Source organism: Alternaria dauci, chromosome 1, assembly GCF_042100115.1.
Source record: "Alternaria dauci strain A2016 chromosome 1, whole genome shotgun sequence".
NCBI lineage: Eukaryota > Fungi > Ascomycota > Dothideomycetes > Pleosporales > Pleosporaceae > Alternaria > Alternaria dauci.
In genome coordinates, this window is record NC_091272.1 from 2496877 (window position 1) to 2507990 (window position 11114).

The window sequence follows — 11114 nt, forward strand, 5'->3', positions numbered from 1 at the left end:
CTTGTCAATGCACTTTCAGCGATAGATGCCCGTGAAGATGCGCGTGTATAGGCGGCATTCAGCCACGACATGCGCCGTGAGCTGGTGCGAAGAAGCAACCAGTGGCGGTAGGCATTCACATGCAAGACAGCCCAAGCAGCGCTTCGTGAAGCTTCCCGCCCGCCCTAGAGTGATGGCATCTAGACGCCACTAGCACCGCCCCACGCGACGTCATCAGCCCATGCGTTGCCAGGCTGTGCCCCTCCCTGAACTGGCTTCTTACACCCCTCGACCACTACAAATAGACCCTGTCTGCAACACCTGGTCCACCACATCACTCATAGCATCACTGCACCCCTCAACTACTACACCATTACAGCTCAGTCTTCTCAAAGCACCCCCTAACCCTACACATACATCAACATGGCTGCTACCGTCAACGTCGAGAACATCTCCGCAAAGACCAGCGAGGATGAGATCAAGAGCTTCTTCTCCTTCTGCGGAAAGATCCAGTCCATCAGTGTGAAGCCCTCGGGCGACGACACACAGTCAGCCTCCGTCACCTTTGAGAAGGCCGCCGCCGCCAAGACGGCCCTCCTCCTCGACAACACACAGCTTGGACACAACTCGGTCCAGGTCACATCAGCTAAGAGCATCGACGAGATTGCCGGCGACAAGTCTGCTGCCGCCGAAGACGCCAAGGACGGCGACCACCACATCGAGCAGGAGCAGAAGCCCCGCGCACGCATCATCGCCGAGTACCTCGCCCACGGCTATGCCATCTCCGACAAGGCCATCGAGAAGGCTCTTGCAGCCGACAAGCAAAACGGCTACAGTGCCAAGTTCATGAACTTCCTCAACAACTTCGACCAGAAGACTCAGGCTACACAGAAGGCGCAGGTCGTCGACCAGAAGCTTGGCGTAACAAACAAGGGCTACGCTGCCTTCAACATGATGACCAGCTACTTTGACAAGGCCGCATCCACACCCACTGGACAGAAGCTTCGTGCTTTCTACGAGCAGGGAAACAAGACCGTCATGGACGTCCACAACGAGGCCAGGCATTTGGCGGACCTTAAGAAGCAGAAGCCTGCTACTGAGGAGGGTACTGCTGCTACCACTGAGAGCAACGAGAAGCCCGCCCAGGGTGAGAACGAGAAGGGCGCAGAATCCTACGCTGCCGCTGCCGCACCTTCTTCTTAGATGCAAACACTAGCGTGTTGATAGCAGAGGGCTGATATGGCCTTTCTTTCGGTTTTACGATTCCCACTTGGTTTACAGTCTGTATGAATACTTGCGCATGATACCGATGACGGCACGAGCATGGAGTTTGGAATGAGATGGTTTAGTCAGCCTATGAGAACAGAATTCTACCCAGTAGCCATTCACATTGACTTCTATGCTGTTCTGCAGTGATGACGTACTTGTTGTTGAATCAAACACGACGAAGCGATGACGTTCCATTACACTCTTTCTATCCAGCAATGTGAACAACAGACAAAACCCAAACCCAAAAATGCAAATAGAAACCCCACTGCATTCCCCTAGCATCCCCACTCTCCACTATCCAACAGGCTCTGACTAGCTACAAAGCTAAATCCACCGAACGGATTGTTAGAAGCCTGGCTCTGGCTTTCAGGGATCAAGTCCTCAAACTTCCTCGAAAGAACAGGACTCAACGGAAGATCGGTAAAGTCCTGCGCAAAGTTCTCTGCCAACTCCGGGTCTGTGATGAGTGGTTGAATCGGTGGTGTCAGCTCCCTCGCTTCCAGCTTCTTCCAATCGATCTTGCGGAAAAACCTATGTTTCTTGATATTGGGCAGATCCTTGGCCATGTTGAACCCTAGGCGTTTCTTTGGGTCTTTGCGGAGGAGGCGAGTGAGAAGGTCTTTGGCTTCGGCGCTGAGGTAATACGGCAATGCGAGTTTCTGTTTTACAATTTTTTCCTGAATCTTTGCATTGTTGTTGCCGGTAAAGGGAGGAGCACCAGTGAGGAGGTCGAAACCAAGCGCGCCCAAGGACCACCAGTCGACTGCAGCGCCGTACTCGAGGCCTTGGACTACTTCCGGAGCCATGTACTCTACGGTGCCGAGGAAGGAGCGGCAAGGGTTGTCTTCGTCAAGACTGACTTTGCTGAGGCCGAAGTCGGTGAGGAGCAGATGGCCCTCGGAATCGAGAAGGCAGTTCTCTGGCTTGAGATCACGGTAGATGACGCCGACTGTGCGGTGAAGGTGGTCGAGAGCAAGCACCATTTCGGCCATGTAGAAGGCCGCTGCATCTTCAGAAAACATGCGCTCGGCTTCAAGGTGGTGGAAGAGCTCGCCTCCCTGGGCATACTCGAGGATGAGGTACAGCTTCTCCTGGTCTTGGAAGGCGTAGTAGAAGTTGACGATGAACGGGTGACGGTTCACACTCTCAAGAACATTGCGCTCCGTCTTGGTCTGCTCGATGAGCTTCTTATGCACAGTGATGGAGGCCTTTTTGAACTGCTTCTGCGCGAAAAGACGGCCTGTGGCGCGCTGCCTCACCAACAAGACGGTGCCATAGCTGCCCTTGCCCAGACACATCAACGGCTCAAAGTCTTCTGCCGTCATCTTGCGCGCGATACCGTTGTTCAACATGGTCGAGGATTTGGAGAGCGTGTCGACGCTAAAGTCTTCGGCGTTAAGGTCGATCTCATAGCTCTCCATCTCGGTGCGATCACTGTCGCTGTCCCGGCCCGACATGCTAGTGTTGCTCGACAAGTGCGACGCGACCCTGCTCATGGGAACACCTTTTCCTGGGGAGTCCTTCATGGGCGAGTCGCTCCTCGAGCCTAGATTCAGCGCCTCGAGCTGGGCTTTGAGGTTGCTGATGCCTCCCGCCGTAGATTGAGGGCGGAGCGCTGGGCTGCTGGTCACGCTTGGAAGTCCAGAGCGAACAGGACCAAAACGTGGTGTAGTCGCCAGAGAATAATCCGACTCCTCCCCACCAGACGTGACGGGAGTGTGGAAGCCTCGAGTGACATTCGTAGCCTGCAGGCCTGCCTTCAGACTCTTCTTCTTCTTTTTCTTGTTCTTCTGGGCCTTCCTCATGACAGCGTCAAAATCCAACTTGTCCGGTCCCTGCTGCGTGCTTTCGGCATCGGGCCGCATTGTGCGCTTGGGCATAGGGCTAACGATGTTGATCGGCGGGGTGCCTACATGGAGGGGCACGTTCGGAGGGCTCATGTCCATGTTGCCCGGTGCGAACATGTCGACGTCGTCTGGCACGGCAGGCTCGGGATTTGGCAGCGCACTGGCTGGAAGATGCGCATCGTTCTTGTCGAATGCGAAAACCATGATGACGGTAGTGGTGGGGTAGTACGATATAATAGAGTCGTCACTCTTCAGACTGCGCGCGGATTCTGCTCGCGATTAGCATTTGCGCCCCTTTCAGAGGGAACTGCGCGCACATCCAATGCCCGTCTTGGGCAGACCAGTAATACTACAGTCCGCCGCGAAGATTCACGGCGGAACTCCTACCCCTAGCCGGACCAGCGACGCGAAAGAGGCGTCCGTCCTGTTCAGACCTGAGCTCAGTGCGCTGTAGGGAAAGAAGGTGCCAACTGCAGTAAGCTGAGCGGTGGGGAGGAAAGTGGTCACGGCGAAGGAAGCAGAGCCCATAGATGGTCGTGTCGGAATATTGGGAATGGTGATAATCGGAGCCAGGATACGGAGCCTGGCAGTAAGTCTGTCTTGGTGGTGTGTCGCGGTGTAGTGAAGAGACGTGTTTGAAGGGGTGCTGGAAGAAAGGACCGCGATCAGCGGGAGAGGCTCAAATCGCTCGCTTTCTTAATTTGGTGCCTTGGCGGCGTGGCTGCGGTGGCATGTGAATGGGCTTGCGCTTAACTCATCACCCGCCCCAGACTTCTGTCTGCTTCTCCACAAAACACTCGGGGCCATACCCCGTGCTTCGTTTACATCACGTTCCAAGCTTCATGCGTCTCGCCAAAGTCATGCGCTGGCAACCGTGATGCGGACACGATCGATCTTGTTCGATACAACACGCCTTGCCACTGAAACCGCCAGCGCGTCTCAAGGCACCAAACAGACCGCGCGACGCTCGTCGAACGCGTTTTTGCTTGCCAACGAATCGACGCGGCAAGGCCATATATTTGCTGCCCTGAAATGGGGTGGGCTATTGCTACTGCCAATCGAAGCCACACGTAATAGTCCTCAGCTATCGCTAGCGCTTGCCTGCCTCGCCTAACAAACAGCAAGGCAGGCACGGTGCATGACGGCATAAGGGGCGCCACAGGATGAACATACTCTTCGTCGTTCCGTTACACTACACTCCCCACGACTCTTTTCTATCTTTGACAACGACTCCGCGACTCAGTCCCTAGCAGGAACGTGCGCGATGCTGTTATCCGAAGCTAAGCGGGTGCCGCTGTTACACGAGTTGAGATACTGCCACCGGGTGATGCGCCACTACCAAGCGGGAAACATACAACGCGATTTATAGCTGTTTCAAAAGCTTGGTTTTCCATCAAAGCCTTCCTAGCTCAGTGGTAGAGCGCGTCACTAGTAATGACGAGGTCGTCAGTTCAATTCTGGCGGAAGGCAGTTGACACGTTTCTTTTTTTTCTCCTGATGTTCATCTCCGGGTATTGGCCGACAGAGGCGCCTTTTTTGGCCCTCATGGGAAATACTCTCTCCATCAAGCTTCAAGACTTCTCAGTAAGACGTTCTTTTACTCCTAACTTGCGCCCATGTTTTCACGTTGTTCTACAGCCGTCAAGGTTCAGAGAGGACGAAGACAAGTTTTCATGACGCTTCGCCAGTATCAAGGTCGTGCAGAACAGCTTGTGTTCACATGCCTTAACTCGACCGTCCATAGTCTCTCATATTGCAATCGAGAGACTGCCTCAGCTGAGATTGTGTGAAACTTCCCAACAGGTGTGCCATGTTGCAGTGACGACAGGCCTTATCGAGTCTTTGGTATGCATAGCCCTAATCCTAAGAGGCTTTGTATGTGCTTACAACAATAGCGTTCAAAACAGCACAGCCTGAGAGGTGCGCATACAAATTCAGGGTATGTCACACGTGTAATTCGTGAAGGGAGATGTCTTGTCAGGCTTCAGGGTAAAAGTAAGTTTCATATGTAATTCGCACAGTCACAACCCACCCATCAAGCACACGCTGACCGGAACCAAGACATATGCTTTGGCTCTCCGCATGCAACCTGCTTAGCCTTCCCGAACTCAACATGATGTGTCAGCCTGCCTGGAGTTCCAGTGTCATCTACTTTGTTGATCAGGATGCACAGCCCGACGGACCATACGATGTGTGCGACATTCCGAACACGTAGGGCTATTCAATCAACTGATATACCAGCCATAGCCTCTCGTTCGATTACGTTAGCACTTGCTTATATCTCATACCCGTCAGGGTAGGTACGGGCGGCTCTTCCATTTGCATACTGACGAAGGTCTAGGTGACCAGTGAGATTCGTGCTTGTTATTACCCTGGCCTACTGCATATTGTGCCGATCATGGAACCCGTAACATAGTCGGCCTACCAAGAGACACAATACGTAACAGCAAAATCGCATTCGATACGAGTGTGTTCCAGAAAGAGGCAAGAGTATCGACCAGGTCAGTAAACGGTGATGAGTCCGTACGTAGTGCCCGCCTGAACAGGAGCCAAGATAAGTAAGCATCTCATCTTCATTGACCGCCTAATGCTGGCAACAGTTTGGACCAGTGTTCAGCCAGCATGTACGATCAACCTCGCTGAATCCGTTTCCGGTGTCCCATTCCATGACTGCAGCCGCATCGGAGCAAGAAGTGGCTCTCGTGCGGGCCGGTGTAAGACATAGGGTGTACTGAAGACGGTTTCACTACCAGTCAGACCGTCCTGCATCAATATAGCCTTATTAACTGTTGTGTAACCTCAGCAGATCATGTCTAAATTGGCAATGCCAAGGTTCCTGGGGTCATGGCAACAACGAATCATTACAGCAAGCTTTACTCTTCAGAGCCATATGCTAGTTACTGTACCCACAAGGTTATCCTTCGTAGCATCGTCTTGGCATCTCGACGCCTCAAGCCCCCATCTCTCATGCGATCAGCTTACCACCACCGTCATTGCTACTCGAGAAAGATCGTATAGGCATCACTAGTGCCTTTCGACCAGCGCGGTGAGTGAATGAAGGATGTTGAGTGGGCAAGACCGCCAAAGACGATGTGGTAATAGCCTCATGCTAGACCTCGAACCCCGAGACAGTGACCCAAGTTAGGACTTTGTTAACCAGGCTTGCAGCTGAAAAGACTGAAATAGCTTACCGGTCGAGTGGGCAGCGACGAAGAAACAAGAAGACAGAGGGTGGGAAGAACAAGTATAAAGGACGTCCAGAATTTTGACTTGAAACAACTCATCAAGCTCCATCATCACAATATCAAGCACCTTGACCATTTCACCAGCCTTTCGCTCAAAGCACCATTCCTACAAATCAATCAACATGCGTTTCTCGACCATCGCCACCTCTGCGCTCGCCGCCGGCATGGCTGTCGCCTCTCCCAACGCCCTTGCCAAGCGCGAAAACCAGGAGATGGCCGAGGTCATTGCCTTTGCTGCCCAGCAAGCCGAGTGCAGTCTCTTTGACTGCGCTGCTGTAGTCGCTGCTGGCGCCTGTATCGCGGGAGCACTCGCAGTTCCAGGTGCCGTCCCCGCAGTTCTGGCCTGTGTTGGTGGTGGTGCTCCTTCTGTACGTGATTTACCATCTTTCCAGATCCTCTTGTACGTAGGCGACTTTACTAATCGTCTCAGATCTGCCCCTGCGCCGGATGCATCGACGCCCTTAACAACTTCTTGGTTGAGAACAACGTCTGCCCTGAGTAAAGACCGTAGTAGACAATCTACGATTCCTTCTATGGACGAGGCGTACGCAAAAGTAAGGGAGCTTGGACGGACAGTGGTCCATCGACATTAGACCTGCAGTGTCTAATGTAGACTGGGGAAAATGGCTCTCACGAGCATCTTACATGTATCTCATTGGTGCTTGTTTATGTACACTCGCTTTTTAATGAAATCGCTGGCCGGCACAACAATTTCCGCTTGAATTTTTCCGTTCCAACACACTGCCATGACACGTATTGACATTCCAATCAGCACATGCTATGCTATGAGAAGACCTGATCATCAAATCAAAACCTAGTGTACATGAAGTGAAGAGTCATTGCACACTTCTAAAGATGAAATGGCAATCAAGATCTGCTAGAGGTTTTTGTCATAGACCAAAGAGTGAAGCGATGTTGAGACTGAAGATGGTGGATAAAGAGAATTTTGCATTGATAGTCGTCATGATCTATTACGCGATGTGCTACTTCTTTTCATTCTTCTCAGCCAGCCTGCGACATCTAAGATAGGAGTATGTGCCGCAGTCACCAATTCAGTAGTGTACAAAATAGTTATGTACAGGAATATAGTTAGACTCGCATTCTTTTTTCACACATCATTGTGTCGTTCACGGGGCTAGCCCCGTCATGTGTCGGTGAAAACAGATTGATCGCCCCCTGATTGAAGATTCTTGCTTCCAGCTAAATAAGACAACGCAAAAGTAAAACTGACTTAGTTGCAGGTGCCGAAGCCAGTCTGGCAGCCAGTACCGCAGTGGTCGGTGGTGCTTCCGCACCAGCCGTACTGGGAACAGCAGTTTCCGAAAGAAGATCCAGCGCATGTGAAGCCAGAGGTTCCGGAGCAGGATCCGTCAGTGGATGCCTTCGTGGTTGGGGCAGCAGCGGCCTTGGAGGTCGTGGTGGCGGCCGCCTTGGTAGAAGTGGTGACAGCCGCCTTGGTAGCAGACGCTCCAGTGCCAGAGCAGGTACCGAAAGCAGAGTTGCAGCCAGCAGAGCAGTGGTCGGTGGTGCTTCCGCACCAGCCATACTGGGAGCAGCAGTTACCAAAAGTTGAACCAACGCAGGTGAAACCAGAAGTACCGCCGCAGGAGCCATCGGTGGAGACCTTGCCTGCAGCAGAGGCGACAGGGGCCTTGGAGCTGGTGGCAGCAGCTGTGGTCGTCGAAGAAGCCTTGGTGGTGGTAGGGGCAACGCTGTTGCTACCGCAGTTACCGAAGCCAGATTGGCAGCCAGTTCCGCAGTAGGCTGAGGTAGAACCGCAGTAACCGGCAGCACTGCAGCAGTTACCGAACGAAGATCCCAAGCATGTGAATCCCTGGGTTCCACCACAAGTAGCATCGGTGGTGACTGGCTTAGTTCCAGTGGCAGCGGGGGCAGTGGAAGTAGCAGAAGTTGTCGGGTTGGTAGTGCCAGCACCATCAGCAGCACGGTACCAATTCTCCTTGGGGTCGCCAAGGCAGTCACCAACGGTAACAGCCTTGTATCCGAGCTGGGTAAGGGTGGAGAGCATGTACTCGGTAAGGTTCATGGCAGTCTGCTCGTGGATGTCATGACCAATCTCGAGCCACTGGCTGCTGGCAGCGGGGCCGCTGGAAACGTTTCCCTGGAAAACGTCCTTGGAGTATTGGATGAGATTGGTGCTGTCGTGTTCATAGTCATCAGTGTCAAGATCGAAGTATGTGACGTGGTAGCCAAGATCAGCCATGTCCTGCTCGCAGCCTGACTCAGCAGTGCAGCTCGAGTACGGGGGGCGCATGTAGGTGGGAATCTTGCCGACAATGTTACGGATAGCCATCTCGTTCTTGATCATCTGGTTGTAACGGTCCTGCTGGGAGATGGCGCTCAAATCCAAGTGGGTCCAGGTGTGGGAGGCAAGCTGGTGGCCTTCAGAGTCCATGCGCTTGATAACATCACTGAACTCAGGAGTAATGTCAATCTGTCCCTTGTTGATGTTGTTTCCGGTCATGAAGAAAGTAGCCTTGGCATCGTACGAAGCCATGACATCGAGAATGTGGCTGGTAAAGACCTTCTGTGGGCCATCGTCATAAGTAATGGCGACCGTACCCGGTGTGGTGCACCCGTAGATACCAGCACCACCGTACTGGACGTTGCCAAGCTTGGTACGAGCAATGGAAGAGGTGTTGGTACCAGCTGGGGTTGCGTTTTCAGGGCAGCCAGAGCCGTGCTCGTAGTCGCATCCGGGAGAGTAACAGTAATCGTCCTCAGTACCACAGTAGCCAGCTCCTGAGCAGCACTGACCAGCGGGGCAGTTGCCGATACCTGCACCGCACTGGCGGTCATCCTGACGAGCAACGACGGCAGTCTTGACGTGGGTCTTGGGCTTGAGAAGTTCGTTGGCTCCGATGAAACGTGCTCCGGTGCGAGAAAGCAAATCCCGAGCGCGGAGATCCCTGGGGTTCAATCCAACGATGTTGGGTAGGGCAGCTCCATGAGCGTTGACCAAAGGAGTAATAGCTGCAACGGCAGCAAGAGCCGTGGAGTAGTGCATGGTGTAAGAATAAGATTGGTTCGAATTACGGAATTAAGTGTTGTGTTGGTAGGTCGGATGAAGAGTGGTGAGCGAGTGGATAGTGGTGGTCAATATCGACGACACACTGGAGAACCTTGGACCGAAAAGAAGGAATGTCCAAGATGAAGATAAGGGAGAATTAGAACTTCGAACAGAAGATACCAAGAAAAGACATCAAGATGTGCGGGCAGATTCATCTTATGAAGGACGAAGACGATCGACTGCCAGCCAGCAACCCCCGTAAGGCATAGTGCCAATGTTGACTCGCGTTACGGCTAGCGCTCACGACACTTGTCTGCAGATGCCGGTCAGCCTGGGAAAAGGAAGCTTGGTGCCGCAGGCCCCTGGAGCTGGCGGATTGCAAGCTGTCGACCCGCAGCGCCGGCTTCGCTTCGGGCGGACATGATGCGCGAATGGGAGGTATCGTCATGGGTTGTGGGTGGCACGGACTCCTTTGCCATGCAGGAACCATCAACTCTTTCGCGTTGTCGAGCGAAAAATAGACCGAGACGGTTGATCCAAGTCATTTGAAACGTGTTTTGACATCTCTGCCATCCGAAATGTTATTATTGTACGCCTCTGACGTCTGCAGACCGGAAGCTGCTCGAAACAATGAGTGATTCATGGCGGACGTTCTCCACTGTCGTCCCTCGCTGAACAGCTGCTTGGCATCCATGGTGGTCGCGCGGTCGCTGTGCAACGTATTGCGATGATGTTACTGTGCCTAAACGCTAGAAAATTATCACTTGGCTGTTGTGAGAGGCTAGGCGCGTGGCGATGTGACGTCTTCGACCGGTCTGACGGTGCAGGCCTTTGGGCGTCAGCCATGGCGTTGAGCCATGAAAGCACCGACCTGCACTGGCGCATTGGCAACAGCCGCCGAGGACGCCCAACCGACGGATACAGCTCTTGGAGGAGCTTGTTAGGGACAAGAGATTCGCCCCGCGCTACCGCCAAAGTCTTCGTGCAGGTAGTCGTACAGATCCTTCATGCCAAGCCGTGCAATTGCATGAAGTTTCGTCCACGAAAGGCAGCATGTTGCGCAACTCCACTGTGTCGAAATGTCTCTTCTCCGCCGCCCCCCCCCTCCCTGTGGTCCAGATGCCTGCAGCATCCGAGGAAAATTGGAGTTGAGTGGGCTTTCCGATGACACGAGATGGGCCAATCACATATCCCGCCAAGCGAGACTCAATTCTAATTGCTCCCACCCTCCAGCAGAGCCGCAGACTTGCTTCCGCCACATGCCTCGCTCTGCCGATATAGCGTCGCGAGTCACTACTCTTTGCCAGCGTAGGCGACCCAATGCCAGATGGCAATGGCGCATTGCAAAACGCAACCACGAGAGCAAGCCGCTCTATAATCAATACTTTTTGCATCGACGCGACCTCGACTGTAATCAAGGGGGACGGGAAGACCTCGTATCCCCTCTCCGTCTCCATGCAGCTAACCACTCGTACGTCTGATTCAGGCCGCCTCTCCAAAACCTCCACCACATCATAGTCTCATGAAGCAGCTCTAATGTCTGCGCTTCGGGAATACTGCAAGGAATAAAGTCCGAGTCTATTTTGAGCATATTGCTTTGCTGTTGCGAGACAAGCTTTTGCCCAAGTGACTAGGTTCTTCAGCCTCGCGCCGACGGCCTGACTCGACAAAACAAAATTGCGATAGCCAAACCCTTGTCGTGCGCAAGCAACAACACGACTTTTCTTAGCAAGTCTTAGTCTC

At 53.2% G+C, this 11114-nt stretch overlaps 4 protein-coding genes across 4 annotated transcripts; 2 read left to right on the top strand and 2 right to left on the bottom strand.

Moving 5' to 3' along the window:
• Positions 1-402: 402 nt before the first annotated feature.
• On the top strand, positions 403-1182 carry ACET3X_000761 (uncharacterized protein; the record flags this gene model as incomplete). The annotated part of the gene is made up of 1 exon (XM_069448092.1): positions 403-1182. One exon carries the CDS (start codon positions 403-405, stop codon positions 1180-1182), a length of 780 nt encoding a protein of 259 aa, XP_069311003.1.
• Positions 1183-1523: 341 nt separating this feature from the next.
• On the bottom strand, positions 1524-3299 carry ACET3X_000762 (uncharacterized protein; the record flags this gene model as incomplete). Its single annotated transcript, XM_069448093.1, has 1 exon — positions 1524-3299. One exon carries the CDS (start codon positions 3297-3299, stop codon positions 1524-1526), a length of 1776 nt encoding a protein of 591 aa, XP_069311004.1.
• A 3163-nt stretch (positions 3300-6462) lies between these two features.
• ACET3X_000763 (uncharacterized protein) lies at positions 6463-6842 on the top strand (the record flags this gene model as incomplete). The annotated part of the gene is made up of 2 exons (XM_069448094.1): positions 6463-6708; positions 6771-6842. 2 exons carry the CDS (start codon positions 6463-6465, stop codon positions 6840-6842), a joined length of 318 nt encoding a protein of 105 aa, XP_069311005.1.
• A 427-nt stretch (positions 6843-7269) lies between these two features.
• Positions 7270-9535, bottom strand: ACET3X_000764 (uncharacterized protein). The gene has a single exon (XM_069448096.1). It carries the CDS (start codon positions 9366-9368, stop codon positions 7572-7574), a length of 1797 nt encoding a protein of 598 aa, XP_069311006.1. The 5' UTR covers positions 9369-9535; the 3' UTR covers positions 7270-7571.
• Between the last annotated feature and the right edge of the window lie 1579 nt (positions 9536-11114).